The following is a 24,201-nucleotide window of genomic DNA, read 5'->3' on the forward strand; positions in this document are numbered from 1 at the left end:
CTACAATTATATGCTCTGAGTAAAATTAGTCAAATGAATTTGCTTAATATCTGAATTTAATGATAAGAGGTTCAATAATATTGTGTAATGCAAATATATGTCCAGAAGGGTATGTTATGTACATGATCTTGGTATGAATCTAAGTGACTTTTCACACTTCCTAATTTATATTTGATTTTTATAAAGTCAAAAGTGACTTTGGGGGCTTCCCTGGCGGTCCAGTGGTTAAGACTTCTCCTTCCAATGCAGGGGGAGCAGGTTCGATCCCTTGGCTAGGGAGCTAAAATCCCACATGCCTCGTGGCCAAAAAACCAAAACATAAAACAGAAGCAATATTGTAACAAATTCAATAAAGACTTTAAAAAAAAGTGACTTTAGAGTCTAGTCCATAAACTGTAAAACGAGAAGAGTAATATCTAATAGTAGAATGCCCCTAACCACCCTCGAATTGAAACACAATGAGTTTTATTTTCTTTTGTAGTTCACACGTTGTTGATTGGTTAGAAAACATCAATTTGTTCAAAGGCACACAAATTTAGTGGCAGAACCAGAATGTAAATTTCCCATGTCCATCTCCTATTCAGTTTCTAGTGTTTTAAAAACGATAATGGAGTGAATTAACATTTAGTTTCTGGCAAAGATATTGTTGACTAAATTAACTTCTCAAAATTTAGATTATTTCAGTCTATACATGTCAAAACCATTAGGTGTTTTTTGTTTGTTTGTTTGTTTTTTCCTTCTGGATCAAGGCATTGTGGTGAGAATATAAATTTTTTTAAGATAAATTCAGAACCAATCTTATTTCCGTCCAACTTTAGAATGTAAATTTTAGGTCAGAAAAAGAATTATAACAGAAAATAGAAATTAATGAGAGCTGTTGGACATTAAAGTAATGCCACAGCACCTCACTTTAATCAAATTCATTGTATATTTCCTGTTCAACTTTGGTTCTAAGTGTAGTCAAGCTCATTTCTTTGTAACCAAATACAATGAAAATCAACCTGTTTTTTAAAAGAAATATTGTTGAGCTAATGAAAGCAATGGAAATAAGTAGTTTGACCAAAAAAGAAAAAAAAAATACGGAAAACTTAATTACCAGATGTCATCATTTATGGGTAAATATATAAATGCAAAATATATAGGGAAAACGAAATATATTCTTTTCCCATCGAAGAGTTGTGACTATTTAATTGGCCTTCATTAAACTGGTAACAGGGACACATCAGCAACCTTTGGAAAGCTTACACAAATTGTATCAATTATAAAGCTATTAAGATTGACTTAATTGTGCTGTCTCACTAGCAGAAAATGGGTCAGTTAGTTCAAGCCTCTGGAACACACTTTATGAACTATTTAATACACATGTTCCTCCCGTTCCTCAGTAGTAAAGTTGTGTAACAGGTCTGTTTATGAAGATCGCATTGTAGAAGAGGTATTCCTTCCAGATCTCACTTCAGTGTGAATATTTTGCAGTTATCGCATATGACTTGTGCTTTATTCAGTGAAGACCTCTTTTTTCACACACTGGACTTTGATATCAAATGAAAGTAAAGATTTCAACTAAACACTTATTATGAGCCAGGCAACCTTATGAAATGATTTTATTATCATCTCCAACTTACAGGTGAATCCAGAGAAGTGAAATAACTTGCCCAACAGCACACAACTAGTAAAGTGGCAGAGGCCAGTTACAAACTCAGCAGATGTAGTCCTAAATCCTACACTAATTTTAGCACTACAGAATTCTCTTTCTCAATTCTTGTGTTGACATTTCCTTTCAGTTATACTTGGGCAATCATAACAGGTGCTGTTTTAAGAATAAATAAATATTAGATTTGTGTCTTAACCCACCCAGGTTTTAGGGCCATATTTTAAGTCTGTCGTTTCTGCGATGAACTTGGAAATCCTTTGGCCTTTATTTTTATTTATTTATTTATTTATTTTTTTCATTTTATTTTTTATTAGTTTCTGCTTTATAACAAAGTGAATCAGTCATACATATACATCTGTTCCCACATCCCTTCCCTCATGCATCTCCCTCCCTCCCACCGTCCCCATCCCACCCCTCCAGGCGGTCACAAAGCACCGAGCTGATCTCCCTGTGCTCTGCGGCTGCTTCCCACTATCTATCTACCTTACGGTTGGTAGTGTATATATGTCCATGCCTCTCTTTCGCTTTGTCACAGCTTACCCTTCCCCCTCCCCATATCCTCAGGTCCATTCTCAAGTAGGTCTGTGTCTTTATTCCCATTTTACCCCTAGGTTCTTCATGACATTTTTTTTTAATTCCATATATATGTGTTAGCATACGGTATTTGTCTTTCTCTTTCTGACTTACTTCACTCTGTATGACAGACTCTAGGTCTATCCACCTCATTACAAATAGCTCAGTTTCATTTCTTTTTATGGCTGAGTAATATTCCATTGTATATATGTGCCACATCTTCCTTATCCATTCATCTGATGATGGACACTTAGGTTGTTTCCAGCTCTGGGCTATTGTGAATAGAGCTGCAATGAACATTTTGGTACATGTCTCTTTCTGAATTATGGTTTTCTCAGGGTATATGCCTAGTAGTGGGATTGCTGGATCATATGGTAGTTCTATTTTTAGTTTTTTAAGGAACCTCCATACTGTTCTCCATAGTGGCTGTACCAATTCACATTCCCACCAGCAGTGCAAGAGTGTTCACTTTTCTCCACACCCTCTCCAGCATTTATTGTTTCTAGATTTCTTGATGATGGCCATTCTGACTGGTGTGAGATGATATCTCATTGTAGTTTTGATTTGCATTTCTCTAATGATTAATGATGTTGAGCATTCTTTCATGTTTGTTGGCAGTCTGTATATCTTCTTTGGAGAAATGCCTATTTAAGTCTTCTGCCCATTTTTGGATTGGGTTGTTTGTTTTTTTGCTATTGAGCTGCATGAGCTGTTTATAAATTTTGGAGATTAATCCTTTGTCAGTTGCTTCATTTGCAAATATTTTTTTCCGATTCTGATGGTTGTCTTTTGGTCTTCTTTATGGTTTCCTTTGCTGTGCAAAAGCTTTGAAGTTTCATTAGGTCCCATTAGTTTATCTTTGTTTTTATTTCCATTTCTCTAGGAGGTGGATCCAAAAGGATCTTGCTGTAATTAATGTCATAGAGTATTCTGCCTATGTTTTCCTCTAAGAGTTTGATAGTGTCTGGCCTTACATTTAGGTCTTTAATCCATTTTGAGCTTATTTTTGTGTATGGTGTTAGGGAATGATCTAATCTCATACTTTTACATGTCCCTGTCCAGTTTTCCCAGCACCACTTATTAAAGAGGCTGTCCTTTCTCCACTGTACATTCCTGCCTCCTTTTTCAAAGATAAGTTGACCATATGTACGTGGGTTTATCTCTGGGCTATCTATCCTGTTCCATTGATCTATCTTTCTGTTTTTGTGCCAGTACCACATTGTCTTGATTACTGTAGCTTTGTAGTATAGTCTGAAGTCAGGGAGCCTGATTCCTCCAGCTCCGTTTTTCGTTCTCAAGATTGCTTTGGCTATTCGGGGTCTTTTGTTTCTCCAAACAAATTTTGAAATTTTTTGTTCTAGTTCTGTGAAAAATGCCAGTGGTAGTTTGATAGGGATTGCATTGAATCTGTAGATTGCTTTGGGTAGTAGAGTCATTTTCACAATATTGATTCTTCCAATCCAGGAGCATGGTATATCTCTCCATCTACTTGTATCATCTTTAATTTCTTTCATCAGTGTCTTATAATTTTCTGCATACAGGTCGTTTGTCTCCTTATGTAGGTTTATTCCTAGATATTTTATTCTTTTTGTTGCAATGGTAAATGGGAGTGTTTTCTTGATTTCATTTTCAGATTTTTCATCATTAGTGTACAGGAATGCCAGAGATTTCTGTGCATTAATTTTGTATCCTGCTACTTTACCAAATTCATTGATTAGCTCTAGTAGTTTTCTGGTAGCATCTTTAGGATTCTCTATGTATAGTATCATGTCATCTGCAAACAGTGACAGCTTTACTTCTTCTTTTCCAATTTGGATTCCTTTTATTTCCTTTTCTTCCCTGATTGCTGTGGCTAAAACTTCCAAAACTATGTTGAATAAGAGTGGTGAGAGTGGGCAGCCTTGTCTTGTTCCTGATCTTAGTGGAAATGTTTTCAGTTTTTCACCATTGAGGACAATGTTGGCTGTGGGTTTGTCATATATGGCCTTTATTATGTTGAGGAAAGTTCCCTCTATGCCTACTTTCTGCAGGGTTTTTTATCATAAATGGGTGTTGAATTTTGTCAGAAGCTTTCTCTGCATCTATTGAGATGACCATATGGTTTTTCTCCTTCAACTTGTTAATGTGGTGTATCACATTGATTGATTTTCGTATATTGAAGAATCCTTGCATTCCTGGAATAAACCCCACTTGATCATGGTGTATGATCCTTTTAATGTGCTGTTGGATTCTGTTTGCTAGTATTTTGTTGAGGATTTTTGCATCTATGTTCATCAGTGATATTGGCCTGTAGTTTTCTTTCTTTGTGTCATCCTTGTCTGGTTTTGGTATCAAGCTGATCATGCCTCATAGAATGAGTTTGGGAGTGTTCCTTCCTCTGAAATTGTTTGGAAGAGTTTGAGAAGGATGGGTGTTAGCTCTTCTCTAAATGTTTGATAGAGTTCCCCTGTGAAGCCATCTGGTCCTTGCTTTTTGTTTGTTGGAAGATTTTTAATCACAGTTTCAATTTCAGTGCATGTGATTGGTCTTTTCATATTTTCTATTTCTTCCTGATTCAGTCTTGGCAGGTTGTGCATTTCTAAGAATTTGTCCACTTCTTCCAGGTTGTCCATTTTATTGGCATAGAGTTGCTTGTAGTAATCTCTCATGATCTTTTGTATTTCTGCAGTGTCAGTTGTTACTTCTTCTTTTTCATTTCTAATTCTATTGATTTGAGTCTTCTTTTTTTTCTTGATGAGTCTGGCTTATGGTTTGTCTATTTTGTTTATCTTCTCAAAGAACCAGCTTTTAGTTTTATTGATCTTTGCTATCGTTTCCTTCATTTCTTTTTCATTTATTTCTGATCTGATCTTTATGATTTCTTTCCTTCTGCTAGCTTTAGGGTTTTTTTGTTCTTCTTTCTCTAATTGCTTTAGGTGCGGGGTAAGGTTGTTTGTTCCAGATTTTTCCTGTTTCTTAAGGTGGGATTGTATTGCTATAAACTTCCCCCTTAGAACTGCTTTTGCTGCGTCCCATAGGTTTTGGGTCGTCGTGTCTCCATTGTCATTTGTTTTTAGGTATTTTTTAATTTCCTCTTTGATTTCTTCAGTGATCACTTCGTTATTGAGTAGTGTATTGTTTAGCCACCATGTGTTTGTATTTTTTACAGATCTTTTCCTGTAATTGATGTCTAGTCTCATAGCATTGTGGTCGGAAAAGATACTTGATACAATTTCAATTTTCTTAAATTTACCAAGGCTTGATTTGTGACCCAAGATATGATCTATCCTGGAGAATGTTCCATGAGCACTTGAGAAAAATGTGTATTCTGTTGTTTTTGGATGGAATGTCCTATAAATATCAACTAAGTCCATCTTGTTTAATGTATCATTTAAAGCTTGTGTTTCCTTATTTATTTTCATTTTGGATGATCTGTCCATTGGTGAAAGTGGGGTGTTAAAGTCCCCTACTATGATTGTGTTACTGTTGATTTCCCCTTTCATGGCTGTTAGTATTTGCCTTATGTATTGAGGTGCTCCTATGTTGGGTGCATAAATATTTACAATTGTTATATCTTCTTCTTCGATCGATCCCTTGATCATTATGTAGTGTCCTTGTTTGTCTCTTCTAATAGTCTTTATTTTAAAGTCTATTTTGTCTGATATAAGAATTGCTACTCCAGCTTTCTTTTGATTTCCATTTGCATAGAATATCTTTTTCCATCCCCTTACTTTCAATCTGTATGTGTCTCTAGGTCTGAAGTGGGTCTCTTGTAGACAGCATATATATGGGTCTTGTTTTTGTATCCATTCAGCCAATCTGTGTCTTTTGGTGGGAGCATTAATCCATTTACATTTAAGGTAATTATTGATATGTATGTTCCTATTCCCATTTCCTTCATTTCTTTGGGTTTGTTATTGTAGGTATATTCCTTCTGTTGTGTTTCTTGCCTAGAGAAGTTCCTTTAGCATTTGTTGTAAAGCTGGTTTGGTGGTGCTGAACTCTCTCAGCTTTTGCTTGTCTGTAAACGTTTTAATTTCTCCATCAAATCTGAATGAGATCCTTGCTGAGTAGAGTAATCTTGGTTGCAGGTTTCTCTCCTTCATCACTTTAATTATGTCCTGCCACTCCCTTCTGGCTTGTAGAGTTTCTGCTGAGAGATCTGCTGTTAACCTGATGGAGATTCCCTTGTGTGTTATTTGGTTTTTTTCCCTTGCTGCTTTTAATATGATTTCTTTGTGTTTAATTTTTGACAGTTTGATTAATATGTGTCTTGGCATATTTCTCCTTGGATTTATTCTGTATGGGACTCTCTGTGCCTCCTGGACTTGATTAACTATTTCCTTTCCCATATTAGGGAAGTTTTCAACTATAATCTCTTCAAATATTTTCTCAGTCCCTTCTTTTTCTCTTCTTCTTCTGGAACCCCTATAATTCGAATGTTGGTGTGTTTAATGTTGTCCCAGAGGCCTCTGAGACTGTCCTCTGTCCTTTTCATTCTCTTTTATTTTGCTCTGCATCAGTTATTTCCACTATTTTATCTTCCACCTCACTTATCTGTTCTTCTGCCTCAGTTATTCTGCTATTGATCCCATCTAGAGTATTTTTCATTTCATTTATTGTGTTTTTAATCAATGCTTGATTCATCTTTAGTTCTTCTAGGTCCTTGTTAACTGTTTCTTGCATTTTGTCTATTCTATTTCCAAGATTTTGGATCTTAGAAATAGAATCTTGGATCATCTTTACTATCATTATTCTGAATTCTTTTTCAGGCAGACTGCCTATTACCTCTTCATTTGTTAGGTCTGGTAGGTTTTTATCTTGCTCCTTCACCTGCTGTGTGTTTTTCTGTCTTCTCATTTTGCTTATGTTACTGTGTTTGGGGTCTCCTTTTTTGCAGGCTGCAGATTCGTAGTTCCCGTTGTTTTTGGTGTCTGTCTCCAGTGGCCAAGGTTGTTTCAGTAGGTTGTGTAGGCTTCCTGGTGGGGGGGACTAGAGCCTGTGTTCTGGTGGTTGAGGCTCGATCTTGTCTTTCTGGTGGACAGGTCCACGTCTGGTGGTGTGTTTTGGGGTGCCTGTGGCCTTATTATGTTTTTAGGCAGCCTCTCTGTTAATGGGTGGGGTTGTGTTCCTGCCTTGCTAGTTGCTTGGCATAGGGTGACCAGCACTGTAGTTTGCTGGTCGTTGACTGAAGCTGGGTGCTGGTGTTGAGATGGAGATCTCTGGGAGATTTTCGCTGCTTGATATTATGTGGAGCTGGGAGGTCTCTTGTGGACCTGTGTCCTGAAGTTGGCTCTCTCACTTCAGAGGCACAGCACTGACTCCTGGCTGCAGCACCAAAAGCCTTTCATCTACCTGGCTCAGAATAAAAGGGAGAAAAAGTAGAAAGAAAGAATTAGTAGAAGAAAGAAAGAGAGAGAGAAAGAAAGGAAGAAGGAAAGAAAGGAAGGAAGAAAGGAAGAAAGGAGGGAGGGAAGGATGAAGGATGGAAAGGAAGAAAGGAGGGAGGGAGGGATGAAGGATGGAAAGAAAGAAAGGAGGGAGAGAGGGAGGAATGAAAGAAAAAGGAAGAGTGAATGGAAGAAGGGAGGGAGGGAGGAAAGAAAGAAAGGAGGGAGGAAGGAAAGAAAAAGAAAGTGAAAGGAAGAGGGGTGGGAGGGAGAAAGGAAGGAAAGAAAGGCAGGAGGGAGGGAGGGAGGGAGGAAGGAAAGAAAAAGAGAGTGAAAGGAAGCAGGGAGGGAGGGAGGGAGGAAGGAAAGAAAAAGAAAGTGAAAGGAAAAGGGGTGAGAGGGAGGGAGGAAGGAAAGAAAGACAGGAGGGAGGGAGGGAGGGAGGGAGGAAGGAAAGAAAAAGAGTGAAAGGAAGCAGGGAGGGACGGAGGGAGGAAGGAAAGAAAGACAGGAGGTAGGGAGGGAGGGAGGAAGGGAAGGTAGGAAAAAAAGAAAGAGCAGGTAAAGTAAAATAGAATAAAGTATGAAATATAGTAGCGTTATTAAAATTTAAAAGTAATTATTGGAAAAAAAAAAAAAACGGACCGATAGAACCCTGGGACATATGGTGGAAGCAAAGCTATACAGAGAGAATCTTACACAGAAGAACACACATACACATTCACAAAAAGAGAGCAGGGGGAAAAATCAAAAATCTTGCTCTCCAAGTCCACCTCCTCAATTTGGGTTACTTCGTTGTAAAAAGAGGAAAAGGGTGAGAAGTCTGAAATCTTGCTAAGTTCACCTCCTTAATTTGGGATAATTCGTTGTAAAAAGAGGAAAAGGGGGGAAAGTCTTAAATCTTGTCCTCAAAGTCCACTTCCTCAATTTGGGATGATTCGCTGTCCATTCATGCACTCCACAGACGCAGGGCACATCAAGTGGACCGTGGAGCTTTAATCCGCTGCCTCCGAGGCTGCACAGAGAGATTTCCCTGTCTCTTCTCTGCTCTCACAGCTGCTGGTTCTCAGCCTTGGACCTGGCCCCGCCTCTGTGCGTAGGTCGCCGGAGGGCATCCGTTCTTCGCTCAGACAGGACGGGTTTAAAGGAGCCGCTGATTCGGGGGTTCTGGCTCACTCAGGCAGAGGGGAGGGAGGGGCGCGCAGAGTGGGGCGGGCCTGCGGCGGCAGAGGCCGGCGTGACGTTGCACCAGCCCGAGGCGCTCCGTGCGCTTTCCCGGGAAAGCCGTCCCCGGGTTCCGGGACCCCGGCAGTGGCGGGGTGCACAGGCCCCCCGGAGGGCGGGGCGGATAGTGACCCGCGCTCGCACACAGGCCCCGCGGCAGCGGCAGCAGCAGCAGCCCCAGCGTCCCACGCCCGTCTCCGGGTTCCGCGCCTTTAGCCGCGGCTCGCGCCCGTCTCCGGCGCTTCCCCAGGCAGCCCTCTTAATGCCCTCTCCTCGCGCACCAGGAAACAAAAGGGAAGAAAAAGCCTTTTGCCTCTTCGGCAGCTCCAGACCCTTTCCCCGGACTCCCTCCGGGCTAGCCGTGGTGCACTAACCCCCTCAGGCTCTCTTCCTGCCGCCAGCCCCAGTCCTCTCCCTGCGCTCCGACTGAAAGCCGATACCCGAGCCTCAGCTCCCAGCCCCGCCCGCCCCGGCGGCCGAGCAGACAAGCCTCTCGGGCTGGTGTGTGCTGAGGGCACCGATCCTCTGGGCCGGAATCTCTCCGCTTTGCCCACCACACCCCTGTTGCTGTGCTCTCCTCCGCTACTCCGAAGCTTTCCCCCTCCGCCACCTGCAGTCTCCGCCCGCAAAGGGGCTTGTAGTGTGTGGAAACCTTTCCTCCTTCACGGCTCCCTCCCACTGGTGCAGGTCCCGTCCCTATCCTTTTGTCTCTGTTTATTCTTTTTTCTTTTGCCCTATCCAGGTATGTGGGGAGTTTCTTGCCTTTTGGGGGGCCTGAGGTCTTCTGTCAGCGTTCAGTAGGTGTTCTGTAGGAGTTGTTCCACGTGTAGATGAATTTCTGATGTATCTGTGGGGAGGAAGGTGATCTCCACATCTTACTCTTCCGCCATCTTCCCAGGGTCCCCCCTTTGGCCTTTAATAGAAAACTTCTCTCAAGACTATATTTTATTTGGGAAAATGCAATTGTTGAAATGTATACAAAATGTATAACTATGAAAAAATATTGCACCTTATACATTTTCAGTTGCAAAACTAAGATAATGGGGTGTGTTTGATTTATTTGCTGTCAGTTTAAAGACAGTATTTTAGCTAAAGCAGTCTGTTGTAAACAGTTTTCTATTTAGAACATTCCCAGAGTTGACCATAGTTGCTGCTTTTTCATTTTTCTTTTCTTTCTTTCCTCCTTTTGCCTTTTTAAAATTTAAAACATTAAAAGCAATGAAGAGCAGAACAGAAACTTTGCATTATTCCCAAAAATTTTTCCCTGAGGTATGGTTTAAATTAATCAATGTAAGATTATTCACTAACGTTAAAATGGCTGCTCCATAAAGCACAGGCATAATTTCTGTTTCATATGGGGTTCAGAGCATTTCTAATGAATTCAGAGGATCATCTAATCCCAGAAAGAATACTTCCTTACACTCAAGAGGTCAGTGTCCTCTGTTTGGCATCAGAAAATATCTAAACATTTTTTTGTTTGATTTCTATCTGGCACCTCCTTTTTTTGCCATATCCTGTTGGCATCATCCCATAGAGAACTTCCTGAAAAGCAGATCAGATTGTTGTGATCCAGAAATACTTTTGTCTGGCTTCTAGGTCATGCTTTAAACCCAGAACAAGTGACAGAGCTAAACATACTATGTGAAAATGACCAGTCATTAAACTCGAGAGTGTTTTTTTTTTTAAAATGATGCAAAATACTCAAGTTGCAAGTAGAACTATTTTACATAAAAGTCCAGTGATGTTGGTTTTTTGCCAGAACTTGGAATAGCTGGGAAAAATATCAAGAAAAACAATTTTTATCAAAAGGCAAATTAGTTTTTGAAGCTGGTGTTAATTGGCAGCCAAGGTGTTTCATTATGAAGCTGAATTTTTAACAGTTGTTACTTAGTTACTATGAAAACACCAGCCAGAAGAAAACACTGCAGCTGTAATGGATATTTCTCCAGTCTTTCCCTGTCCCTCTGCCAATGTGTCAATAATGTGAGTCCTGTTTCTAAACACCTATGTGCTGCCTGGAAATTGCCTGTGTTGGCTGTTTATTCAACTTTATTTCAAGATTAGATGCATATTTGATAATCAACAGGTTCAAGGATGATCACTTTCAAACTGCCGGTGTTGTATTTTCCTGTTTTGCAATTCTCTATGTTTGAGTGAAACCTTAAGAAGACCTTATTGGAAGAACTGTCTTTTCTTGTAACCTGGAGTATTGAGCTAACCACAGGAAATATATAAATTGTAACTAGAAAGATGATTCTTTTGGATGAAGCAAAGAGAAACGTGGTGCCTTATCTCTATGTGTGAGTGTACCTACTGCTGTTTTTTTTTGTAAGGAAAAACACCTGAGGGCCATAGGTAGCAAGTTCCAACTGTTTATTCCCCTCCCTAGTAATAAAGAGCATGAAGGTTTTTCTCCACACATAACACATCCAAAGCCCCTGGGAGTATGTATGCTTTGATATTTTCCCTATCCTGACATTTTACTAGCTGACTAAGAAAAAAAAATTGGTTTGCTCAAAATCCTCAACCTATAGGCGAAGGCGACAGATTCTTGTATTGTCCTGTCTATAGTCATCCTTCTGATTTCTGTTATGTTTAGCATCTAGTTTTATGGTGATGTATAGAGAAAATCATTTTTTTGTGTGGTGATGTGATAAAAGTATTAGTTTAAATTACTTGCCAACAGTTCACCAACCAAATAATTTAACTATGTAATTATAGTCTTATTGAAGCCTTTGCTATTGATTTTAAGAAGCAACCATGGATCTATTCGTTGTCTTTCAGAACAAAAGAAGCTTTTCCTGTTGCCTTGCAAAGTCTCAGCTAGGGTTTTACAGAGCGAACTAATGAATGCTTCCACTGCAGCATGTCACAGGGGAGGCTGGGACAATACTGAACTCATGCACACCACTGATCCTTACTTGCTGGGCAACATGTATGCCTGGATTTCTGACAGCCCTGTGGGTTCACTAGAGACCTCAGTCATTCTGTTCATCCTTTCGTAGGCAATGGTCGAGACAGTTAACAACCTCCTCCAGCCACAAGCCTTGAATGCCTGGAGAGACCTGACTACAAGTGATCAACTACGTGCAGCCACCATGTTGCTTGACACTGTGGAGGAAAGTGCTTTTGTGCTGGCTGATAACCTTTTGAAGACTGACATCGTCAGGGAGAACACAGACAATATTCGTAAGTGGCCTTTGTTCTACAGAAGGGCCAGAGAGGGACAAGAAAAAACTATCATCTTGTTCAGCAGAAGAGGGAAAAGAAAAAAGTATCATCTATAGCGGACCAGATATTATGAGTGATACTTTATTTCAGTGGAGATAAGTTATCCTTTTTCTATAATTAGGAGGGTATCACCTGTCATTATCTTAGAAGTATCCTCATAATCATGTATGTATCCTCCTAAGGACATTCCAATATTGAATATATTAGCCTGAGATCACTTACAATGAGGTCCGTGTATTTTTTTTTCCAGTTTTTATGTATGTGTGTATCTATGTATGTACAGTAGTATTTAAAATTTTATCCTTAAGGGTCCCTTCAGTTATAATAAGAATGTCTCTGAATTATAAACTATAAAGAAGCCAGTCATTTACATGAAGGTGTTAAAACAATTTTTGATAATTGTGTTATTGGCTCATAAAGAGTATAAATCTATTTTTAATGTGTCTAAGGATGTAGCTGACAGTTTTATTTCAGAACATTTGATAAAGCTATTTCAAACTTATTACATTTAAAGATAAGTCAATATTGACATAATAGTACAGCTCTAGATTATAAAAGGATTTTCACTTATTTCATAAAATAAAGATAACATTTTGAAAGTAAACTTATAGTCAATGGCAAATTGTAAGGATTTGAGCTTGAGTTTTAAAGTCTAGGCTTTGTAATTGATATCCTTGTATTCTTATCTACCTGATTTTAATAGCTTTTATTTGCTTTATTTTGAAAAAAATGAAAACACTAAAAAAACTTCTAAATAGAAGACTGACGTACTATAAAGTATGGCAAACAGAACATTAATTCCAGTGTTTTGATTTCAGAAATATTTCAATAATTAGGAGATTATCTTAAATTTGTCATGTTTCTCAACGACCACTGATATGTCTTTGCCATTAATAGAATTGGAGGTTGCAAGGCTGAGCACTGAAGGAAACTTAGAAGACCTAAAGTTTCCAGAAAACATGGGTCATGGAAGCACTATCCAGCTCTCTGCAAATACTCTAAAACAAAATGGCCGAAATGGTAGGTTAGAATTTATTTATTAAGCTTGATGGAATTGAACTTGTCATTAATTCATTGCATCTTGGCTTCAAATTTTAGATCTGCTATCTAAAATCTCTCCTCTCCTCTCACTCCACTGTTCTCTTTCTTCACCTCCTCTTCCTCCTCTTTCTTAGCTCCTGCATCAACAATATTGCAATGATATTTGCTCTACAAAATTCTCAATTAGATTTGGAAATTGTTGTTAATTTTTAGTTGTAGAAAAATATCAGAAACTTGAATGTAAGGGAAATTAATAAACAACAAAATCCAGATATTCTGACTTTTTTCCTTAAAAGGAGTAACTCTCACCGAGTTGACAGATTTTGTTTCTAAAATTTCAAATGGAAATTCTACTTGTAATTTTAAAATTATATGTTTTTCTTTATTAACTTCTTTTTGAGGGTGTTTCTATGCTTTTCCTTTGCAAAGCATATGAAAAATATAAATGTAAGGAGATGCTTTTGGGAAATGGAACTGGTAGGTATCGATCGATTTAGTACTAGGTTATATTCATTGAATATGATTAAAATTAAGTAAATAAATAATCCCACAGAGAAAGTATGTCTGAAGCCTCACTAATATTATTTTTTTTAATTTTCTTTATTTATATTTTGACTGCATTGGGACCTCATTTCCTCACGTGGGCTTTCTCTAGTTGCTGTGAATGGGGGCTACTCTTCATTGCAGTGCACGGGCTTCTCATTGCAGTGGCTTCTCTTGTTGCAGAGCACAGGCTCTAGGCGTGCAGGCTTCAGTAGTCATGGCTTGTGGGCTCAGTAGTTGTGACACACGGGCTTAGTTGCTCCGCGGCATGTGGGATCTTCCCAGACCAGGGCTCGAACCCTTGTTCCCTGCATTGGCAGGCAGATTCTTAACCACCACGCCACTTTAGGGAAGTCCCTAAAATTTTTTAAACATTTTTTTTTGCTAAGGAAGTGAGATCCTTTAACCTGTTAGGTGATAGGAAGATGACTTCAGGTTGTAGCAACCAACTGAAAGCTGATTTTTCATATTACAAGGTAAATAGTTTTGAAAAAAGAAGAGACTGTTAAATAATATCAAGAAAAACAAATTATGTTTGTTACCAGCAGAACAAAATTCTTTATAAGTGTTGGAAATCTTATAAGACTGAATTTATAAATAGTACTATGTTGCTAAATTGACTATGTGAGTTTTGAGGCAGCAATGAGATTTTCCTTTTTTTTTTTTTTTTTTACTCATTTATTTATTTATTTAAACTTTTGAATTTTATTTAATTTATTTTTTTATACAGCAGGTCCTTATTAGTCATCAATTTTATATACATGAGTGTGCAAAAAGATTTTCTATAACACGAAATCAGATTCCTGCATTAGCTTCCTAACTGGTTTCCCTTCTTTGACTCTTGCCCCACAACAGTATATTCTGTTGACAAAGTGTTCTTCCTGAAACATGAGTCTGACCAGTTCACCTCCAGTTATGCTTAGAATGAAATCAAGTGACTTAACAGGCCTACCACATGTTCCCCGGTCCACTTCCTTCCTGCCTCAGCTGCTCCACCTCACGTCTGTTTTTAGCATGCTCTCTGTGATCCAGACAGTCTAGTCTTGACTCTTTTTTTTTAATTGAGATATAATTGACATATAACATTATGTTTGTTTCAGGTGTACAACATAATGACTTGATATTTCTATATATTGTGAAATGATCACCCCAATAAGTCTAGTTAACATCCATCACCATACATAGTTACATATTTTTTTTTAGAGGAAAACTTTTAAGATGTACTCTTATATCAACTCTCATAATAGACAACACAGTATTATTGGGTTGGCCAAAAAGTTCGTTCGAGTTTTTCCGTAAGGTGTTATAGAAAACTCCAAACGAACTTTTTGATCAACCCAATATTAACTATAGTCACCATGCCACACATTACATCCCCATGACTTGTTTATTTTATAAATGGAAGTTTTTACATTTTACCTTCTTCCCCCATTTTGCCTACTCCCACCCCTCACCTCTAGCAATTAGCAGTCTGTTTTCTTTATTTTTTTTTGTTTGTTTGTTTTTAAAATTCCACATGTAAGTGAGATATTTATCTTTATCTGACTTATTTCATTTAGCATAATGCCCTCAAGGTCCATCAGGTTATAGCAAATGGCAAAATTTCCCTTTTTATGGCTGAATAATATTCCATTCCCCATTTTATATCTCTATGTATAATTATACATATAACATTTTCTTTATCCATTCATCCATCAGTAGACATTTAGGTTGTTTCCATGTCTTGGCTATTATAAATAATTCTGCAATGAAAATGAGGGTGCATAGATTTTTTCAAGTCAGTGTTTCTGTTTGCTTCAGATAAATATGCAGAAGTAGAACTGCTGATCATATGGCAGTTCTATTTTTAATTTTTTGAGGACTCTCCATACTATTTTCCATAGTGGCTATATCAATTATATTTTTATCTACAGTGCACAGGGTTCCCTAATTCAGTCTTGATTCTATTCCTTGAACACACCAAGAGTGTTCCTTCATCAGATGTTTTCATTTTCTTTCTTCTGGAATGCATATTTTATATTTCTTTTTATAGAAACTTCTCTATCATTCATTGCTCATTATAAATCTTAACCCTTTAGGAAAGCTTTTCCTATCTCCTCGAAGGTGGACTACTCTTTCCCAACCACTATTTTCCCATTAGCCATTTCTGCCAGCACTTCTTCATAGCATTTATTTACTTACCATTATATGAAATTATATTATTATTAATTATTATTATTTTTAAGTTGCCTGCTTATTGTCTGACTCTTTCTCTAGAAGATGATCTCCATGAGAGCAAGAGCAAGACAGCTCCCTTCCTCCTCAAAAAAATGGAGGAAAACAATTTATTGTCTTTATTCCCACTTGACTCTAACATTCAGGGATAAGGACTGTGACTTCCTTGTCTTAGTTACCACAGTGGTCAGTGCAGTTCCTGTCTCTTGGGGATCCACCAAAATGAATTTATACTGGAAGTAAAACATAGGGCTTGACTTATTTTAAGAAAGGAAGTGACACAAAATTTTAAAAACATCCTAAAAGAAGGTTAACTTTACAGAGGATTACTTGTAAAAGATTGCTATAAGGGGAAAAAAATAAGGTAGAAGGAGGTATGGAGATAGTGATCTTAAAAGAGCATGATAATTGAATTTTAAGACAGATAAAGATTTTTTTAAATTTATTTTATTGAAGTATAGTTGATTTACAATACTGTGTTAATTTCTGCTGTACAGCAAAGTGATTCAGTTATACATATATATATTCTTTTTATATTCTTTTCCATTATGGTTAATCACAGGATATTGAATATAGTTCCCTGTGCTATACAGTAAGACCTTGTTTACCCATTCTATATATAATAGTTTGCATCTGCTAATCCCAAACTCCCAATCAATCCCTCCCTCACACCCTCTCCCCCTTGGCAACCACAGGTAAAGATTTTGAGTCTTTGTTTTGTTTTGATTGTAATTGAGATATAATTTGCATAAAATAAAATGCACATATCTTCTGTTTAGCTTGATGAATTTGACAATTGTACATTCTTCTGTGATATCACATAAACTAAGATGAAAATCTCATGTATTACCCAGAAAATGTCCTGATACCTCTTTTCACTCTTCTCACCCCATCTCCCCACCTGATGAACTACTTTCTTCTCCTTACTATTTCTAAAGACAAATTTTACCTGTTCTTAGACTTCATGTAACTGGAGTCATACAGTATGTACACTTTCTGTCTGTATTCTTTATCTCAGTATAATATTTTTGTGATTCAGTCATCATGCTCCATCTATCATTAGTTTGTTCTTTATTGATGTATAGTAACTCTATTATTTTAATAAGCCATAATTTATTTACTCTCCTATTGATAGATTTTTGAGTTGTTTCTAGTTTGGAGCTGTTGTGGATAAGGATGTTATAAACATTCTTATACAACCATTTTTCTTTGTGGATATATATTTTCTTGTATCTAGGAAGGGTAGATATATATTTAACTTTGTAAGAAATTGCCAAACATTTTTCCAAGTAGTTGAACCATTTTACACTCTCACCAGTAGTATGCAGAATTTCATTTGTTCCACATTTTTACTAACATTAGTGTGGCTAGTATTTTATAGTGTGGATTTCAGAGATCCTAGTGGGTATGAAATGGTGTCTCAATATGATTTTTTTTTTTTTTTTTTTTTTTTTTGCGGTATGCGGGCCTCTCACTGTTGTGGCCTCTCCCGTTGCGGAGCACAGGCTCCGGATGCGCAGGCCCAGCGGCCATGGCTCACGGGCCCAGCCGCTCCACGGCATATGGGATCCTCCCAGACCGGGGCACGAACCCGTATCCCCTGCATCGGCAGGCGGACTCTCAACCACTGCGCCACCAGGGAGGCCCTCAATATGATTTTAATTTTTATTTCCCTAATTACGAATGATGTTAATTTTTATGTGTCTATTAGCTTTTTTTAAAATTAATTTGTTTTTATCCTTATTTTTGGCTGTGTGGGGTCTTTGTTGCTTCACGTGTGCTTTCTCTAGTTGTGGCTACTCTTCATTGTCGCATGCGGGCTTCTCATTGCAGTGGCTTCTCTTGTTGCAGAGCACGGGTTCTAGGCGTGCAGGCTTCAGTAGTTGTGGCACGCAGTCTCAGTAGTTGTGGTGCACAGGCTTAGTTGCTCCACGGCATGTGGGATCTTCCTGGACCAGGGCTCGAACCCATGTCCCCTGCATTGGCAGGCAGATTCTTAACCAATGTGCCACCAGGGAAGTCCCATTTAGCTTTTTATATATCTATTTTTAAAGTGTGTTTTTATGTCTTTTGTTATTTTAGTATGTTATTTATAATTTTACTGTTGAGTAGCAGAAATGCTTTATATATTGGAGTCATATGTATATATATATATATATTTCCTAGTTTGTAGCTTGCCTATTCATTTTTTTAATGTTGTATTTTGATAGGCACAAAGTTTCAATTTTGATAAAGTTTAGTTTACCATTTTTTTATTTTATGGTTAGTGTTTTCTGAGTCCTATCCAAGGCATCTTTGCCTTCCCAAGATCACAAAGGTATCCTATATTTTGTTCCAGAGACTCTCTGGTTCTGATTTCTATATTTAGGACTGTGATCCATCTTGAATTAAGTTCTGAGTATAGAATGAGTTAGGGATTGAAGTTCATTTTTTTTTTTAATACTGATATGTAGTTGTTTCAGTATCATTTGACTTTCCTCATTAATGACTTGGCACTTTGGTTGAAACGAATATTTGAATTTTGTTGTGAATATATATATTATACAGATTTGATTACAATCTAATTAGAACTCTCTAATTTAAGTGTGATGTACAAGCTAATCAGTTTCTTCCCAATTTATATGTACTTATTTTAGGAGAGATCAGAGTGGCCTTTGTCCTGTATAACAACTTGGGTCCTTATTTGTCCACGGAGAATGCCAGCATGAAGTTGGGAACAGAGGCTATGTCCACCAATCATTCTGTTATCGTCAATTCCCCAGTTATTACAGCAGCAATAAACAAAGAATTCAGTAATAAGGTTTATTTGGCTGATCCTGTGGTGTTCACTGTTAAACACATTAAGGTAAAAAAAAATGGCATGTGAAGTTTTTTGTCCACATTATCTATATTTGTTATAACAAGGGCATGAAGTGTCTTAATTTTCTTTTTCTTTTTCCCTATTTTTTGACATATAGCAATTCATTGTCTATAAAATGATTAGTGATTTCTTTTTCCAAAATGAGAGAGAATAATTCTTGTATATGTATATAGTTAAGGTAACAACATTCATAGATGGATTTATAAATGCTTCTCTATAATTAAAAAGAGCTAGCAATATGTTCAGTGGAACTCAGCATAGCTCAACTGATGTTACAAGTAGTTATGTCTTTGTGTGTAGATATATTTTTATGTATATGCAAGGATTGTATTGTAAATTGAACAAAGATTTTTTAAAACCATACTATCAGAAGTTCATTGTATAGAGCAATTCTTTGCTTTGCAGTATAAATTAATTGATGTGATTCTGAGACAATGATACTAGTATTCCTTCAATATTACTTTTGAAAAATGAAGTCACCTCTAATCAGGGGGATTAAATAACAACATATATTCAAATTTGCTTAGAATTGATAAGCCCCACTTAATATGAAAACTCCGGTAGACCTCTCCACAAAAATTGAAACATAGTGTGAAGTTGTGTTAGATGTAAAGAAAATGCCTACCTAATTTACATGATGAAAAAGTAGTTATTGGCTTTGTTGATGTTTTTTTCCTGTAGCAGTCTGAGGAAAACTTCAATCCTAACTGTTCATTTTGGAGCTATTCCAAGCGCACAATGACAGGTTATTGGTCAACCCAAGGCTGTCGGCTCCTGACAACAAATAAGACACATACTACATGCTCTTGTAACCACCTAACGAATTTTGCAGTACTGATGGCACATGTGGAAGTTAAGGTAAGATACATACCATAAAATAAAAATGGCTTAGCATACAGTTAAGACATTAACTGTAAAAAGTCCTAACTCCATGTCCAACTTGAGTGTATTTCTACTTCCACAGTAATTCTATTCAAGAACTCTCTGTTGTTCAACCCATATCCTATTGATGAGTCAAAGAACCCTTTTTTTTCTATTATCAGTATAGGTCGTAAAATTGAAATTTGCTTATAAAATAAAATTTTGCTAAGAAAACTTCCCCTATTCTTCCCTGCTTTTATTTTGTGTGAGTAAATATCAAACCATATCCTCATGAACAGGGCAAGGTAGGACCCCAGCACCAAAGGCCAGTGTGATAGGGTTAGAAACCTGGGATCTAGTAGGCTGAAGACTAAGGAGCCATGCATGGGATTAAGTACTCTCAAAATGAGTATTGGGAAAATAGCTGTTAAACACAGTACACAAAGCATTGTAATACATAGAGCCTGGCAAATTCTAACATAATGTAATCATTCTGTCCATTCAAGAAGACACTATTCTAAGGAGAAATCTAAGTGATAGGTTGTTTCCAAAATCAGAAACGTGGCTAACTTGGCTGCATCAGTCTGTTGCCAAGTGACTGGTAGTCTTGGAAGGCAGGAAGAGGATTTAGATTTCAGATATACTTAGGACATAAAAATACAAAGGGATTATTAGCTTGGTTATAGAAATTGATAACTGGGTTAGTAACAAGAAATTATATACTTGTGAATTCTCATCTTCCTGATGTCAATAAAAATAGAGGAAGTATCACTGTCCAATACATTTTAAAACATGAAAACCATGGCAAAGGTTTTATCCACCTGATACCATTTATCCAATAATTTCATCCAAAATTTTCTTTGACTCTGTTGAACTTAGAGATGATGCAGGTATCTTAGAGGGAGACCAAATCCAAGCCCACTCAGGACCTTAGGAATAAATTACCTTAGCTGTGTCAACGCAGTCAAGTTTGATCTTTAAAGGACTACAAACCGTAATTTGTCAGAGCTTCACGCATTGATCAAGCTTAGTAAGATTGGCTGCACTAACAAATGTTAGGTTTAAACCTGGAATGTATTCGTATGGCTCTAGGATTCTATCTTTTCAGTTTAGGGAATAAATTCAAACACAGAAAAATGGATCATATTTCAAGCAACCACAAAAAAATAATTTTTTGCTCAGTTCATTGCATAACAATCTCTACCCAGTCCATCACGCAAGCATCTCGACTGTGACCATTACTGTGTGTCAACAAGAGATAAAAATAGGTGGAAGTCAATATTTTCCTTTGACAGTCAGTCATACAGTAAGATGCCCTGGGTTTCTTGTATCACAATCTCTTGCAATTGCCTGGGTCATTCCCATCTTGATCACACCACATGATTTTGGCACTTGAAAAAACGAAAAACAAGCAGAATGATCATCCCTGGAAGTCCAAAAGGAAACAAATCAACCAAACTTACATTAGACTAATGTCTAAAAATGAATGCTAATTTATTCATGCACAGTGAGATATGCAACAGCCAGTTAGAATAGATATTTGTGCTTGCTAGTTATCACTTCCTAACTCCACAGGAAAATCTATAAAGGAAACAAAATTATATTCGAGAATTTTGCTTGATGAGAGCAAGAAGAGTTAGCTGAGTAGTCTTGTTGCTATTGCTATTAAGCTGTGGTGCCCTAATGAGTGGGTTTTCACTCCAGGGTTCTACCTGTGTACTGAGTAGCCTTTTCTATCATCTGTGTTACCTCTGCTATTCATTCAGTACTTCCTTCATTTTTTTTTTTACTAACAATTTTCAAACACCTGAGGAAAGGTATTGACATGTTGCCTGCTACACCGTAGGCTGTCAATAAATGTAACTTTCTCCTGATTTGCCAGAGATATCACTAGATTCCAGCATTCTGGTGAAGTTTCTGGCCCTCGTGGAACTTGCATTTCTGAGGGGAAAGAAAGGACAAAGAAGTGAAGCTGCAGTCGTAAATGTGATGTCTTTTAATTGAGGCCCACACTGTGATTTAGGGACACAGAGGGGGATCATCTATCTAAAGCAGTACTGGTCAGAGAGGGCTTATCAAAAAAGTGACCTTCTCTGAAGCATGGGTAGGATGAATTTAGTAAGGTAACCTGTGGAGAATTTGTATCAAGCACATTCTTGGAAGATTTTCTTCACTTTGCTTTGGGTGCACCATTCTCTCTTGCTTCTTTCCTTCCTCAGCAGCTGGTCCTTTTTAGCTTCCTTTACTCATTCCTCCTCATCTCCACATCCTCTTGTTGTTGCTCTGGCCCGGAGCGTAATCATAGATGTAGTCTAGGCACTATCCATTCTTTCTCTGTAGTTGATCTCATATGTCCATATGGCTGTAAACATCATCTCATGATTCCCAGACTTCTATCTCCATTTCTTAACTCCAGACTCCTAGATACAACAGTTAACTTGATATATCCACCTAGATTTCTAATAAGGGTCACAATTCTAGAACTACACTTTTGGTGTTTTCCCATCTGTCCTTTCCTTCTTAGTAAATGGTTACTCTGTTCTTCCAGGTGCTCCAGCCCTAAACCATACACCATCTTTGATTTGTTTCTTTTCACTCACACTGCACACCCAATCTCATGAGCATATCCTGCCAGATCCAGCATCTGACAACTTAGCATCTTCATTGCTACCACCTGGATTCCAGCCCTTAACCTCTCTCCTCTGCTGTTTGGTTACAGCCCTTTAATTGGTCTCCTTGCTTTATTTCTTGTCCTTCTTAAATTTATTCTCAGCGTAATTGCCAGAGGGATACTCTTAAAATGTGAGTCACTCTTCTGATTTATTCTCAAAAAGCCATACTGTAATCCCTTTAAAATGCAGATCAAGTACTTCACACCTTTGATCCAACCTGAATAACTTCTTATCTCAATAAAAGCAAAGTCCCAAATCCTGACCCCTTTAGAAACTCTTGACTTACTCTCCGACTACTCTTCCCCTTGCTCACTTGGCTTCCTTGCCTTCCCACAAACGCATCAGGCTTGCTCAGGTTAGACTTAGTTTCCCTTCTCCTACCCTTCACCCCCCCGATAGCCACAAGGTCAGCTTTCTCATCTCCTTCAAGTCTTTGTTCCAGTGTAACCTTCCCAAAGAGGCTTTCCTTGTCTACCCTTTTAAAATTTCAGATTACCCCACTCCCACAAAATACTGTGGGAAATAAAGCAAAACAGGTCCCTGGCCTCAGTCAATTTATACTTTATCAATGGAGAGAAGTATTCAGGTTGGTTTTTGAATGGGGTGATCAGAGAGGTTTCATAGCTCTGAGGTCAATCTGAGGTCAATTTCATAGGTCAATTTGAGCAGATAAAAGAAGGAAAGGGATGCCCCAAGGTGGCAGTGTTGCCAAAACCTGGCCTCAGTGTACGGGCACCAAGTTGAACCTCGAAGACTGAGTTTTGGGTGAAGTAGAAAGGAATAGCTTTATTCTTTTGCCAGGGATAGGGGGCCACAGTGGACTAATACCCTCAAAAGTCTGTGTCCCCACCTGGGGGTGGGGTTGTAAAGGAGTCTTATAGTAATGGTCCAAGGGGCAGTGCTGCTGATAAGGATCAGCGTGCATGCAGGGCCTGCATTCCTTCAATCCAGAAATCATTTGGCATCCGGTGGTCTTGTGATAGGATTCTGTGGTTCTGGGGGTTATCGAACTGTGACCTTCTCTCTGCAATGAAGAATGCTTCATCAAGTAGTTAACATCTTCCATTTGGTGGGGGTTTTAGTTCTACAGAAGAGCTCAAAGATATTGTTATATGTATCTCTTGAGGAGGAACCAGGATTCTGCCCCAAGGCGTCACTATTATTTCTTGACTGCTTCTCCCTTGTCTCTGTATCCCCTCCCTTCCCTGATTAGCAACTGTTTGAACCTGCCCTTTGGAACTCAGGGGAATGTCATGGAGATTGAATGAAGCCTATTTCCTACAAACAAGAAATGAGGAGCACAGAAAGAATTTTGTGCCTAGGAGCCCCACAGGGTCCTGCTCAGTTTCAGGAACACAGCTGACTAACTACTTTCTAGTTTTCTCTACTTCTCTTGTCTAAGGAAACATTTGGTTGTCTTCTCTTTTAGATACAAAAGTAATAATTATGGAAATTTATGTAATTTTATATCAAACTGTGGTAGTATGCATGACATTTTAAAAACTTTTCCATTATTGGAATCACCTGGAGGTTTATTTGTCTGTTGTTCAGTAGAGTGTTGAATACACTAAATTCAAATGTCTGTCTCTTCTCATACCAGTGATTCTCTTTGTGAACACTCTTTGTGGGTGGAGTATTTTAGTTTGCATGATCATGTTTCAAACTAATTGACTAATTAACATTTCTACTATGGTTTTGTACAGCGCAGTAACAAATGCTTTAGAAAATGGTCTGACAATTTATATCACCTATAGCTTTTTCCTCTACCTAAATTATAATTCTTTGGGGATAATAAAAAAAAAGTCTCCCTACTCATTTCTGTCAGTTCAACTTGACATTGATTTTTATTATCTTTAAAAGGCTTCACTTTCCTTAGTTAGATGCTTGCAACTCTCTCTTTCTCCTTTTCTTTTCTTTTGAGCTTAGTATATCCTATTGCCCCTACCCCAACTTTACCACAGT

General features: G+C 37.9%; 1 protein-coding gene across 22 annotated transcripts in view; it reads left to right on the forward strand.

Annotated features, from left to right (window-relative positions):
• Positions 1-24,201, forward strand: part of ADGRL3 (adhesion G protein-coupled receptor L3) — a 590,718-nt gene that overhangs the window by 441,827 nt on the left and 124,690 nt on the right. For all 22 annotated transcript variants that reach the window (XM_082611711.1, XM_082611707.1, XM_082611717.1 and 19 more), the window contains 4 exons: positions 11,823-12,006; positions 12,946-13,068; positions 18,483-18,691; positions 19,388-19,564. In XM_082611711.1, coding sequence (XP_082467837.1) covers positions 11,823-12,006; positions 12,946-13,068; positions 18,483-18,691; positions 19,388-19,564 — 693 coding nt within the window. The remainder of the gene's footprint in view (positions 1-11,822; positions 12,007-12,945; positions 13,069-18,482; positions 18,692-19,387; positions 19,565-24,201) is intronic.

The sequence above is a fragment of the Mesoplodon mirus genome, assembly GCF_964341445.2.
Source record: "Mesoplodon mirus genome assembly, chromosome: 2".
Lineage (NCBI taxonomy): Eukaryota > Metazoa > Chordata > Mammalia > Artiodactyla > Ziphiidae > Mesoplodon > Mesoplodon mirus.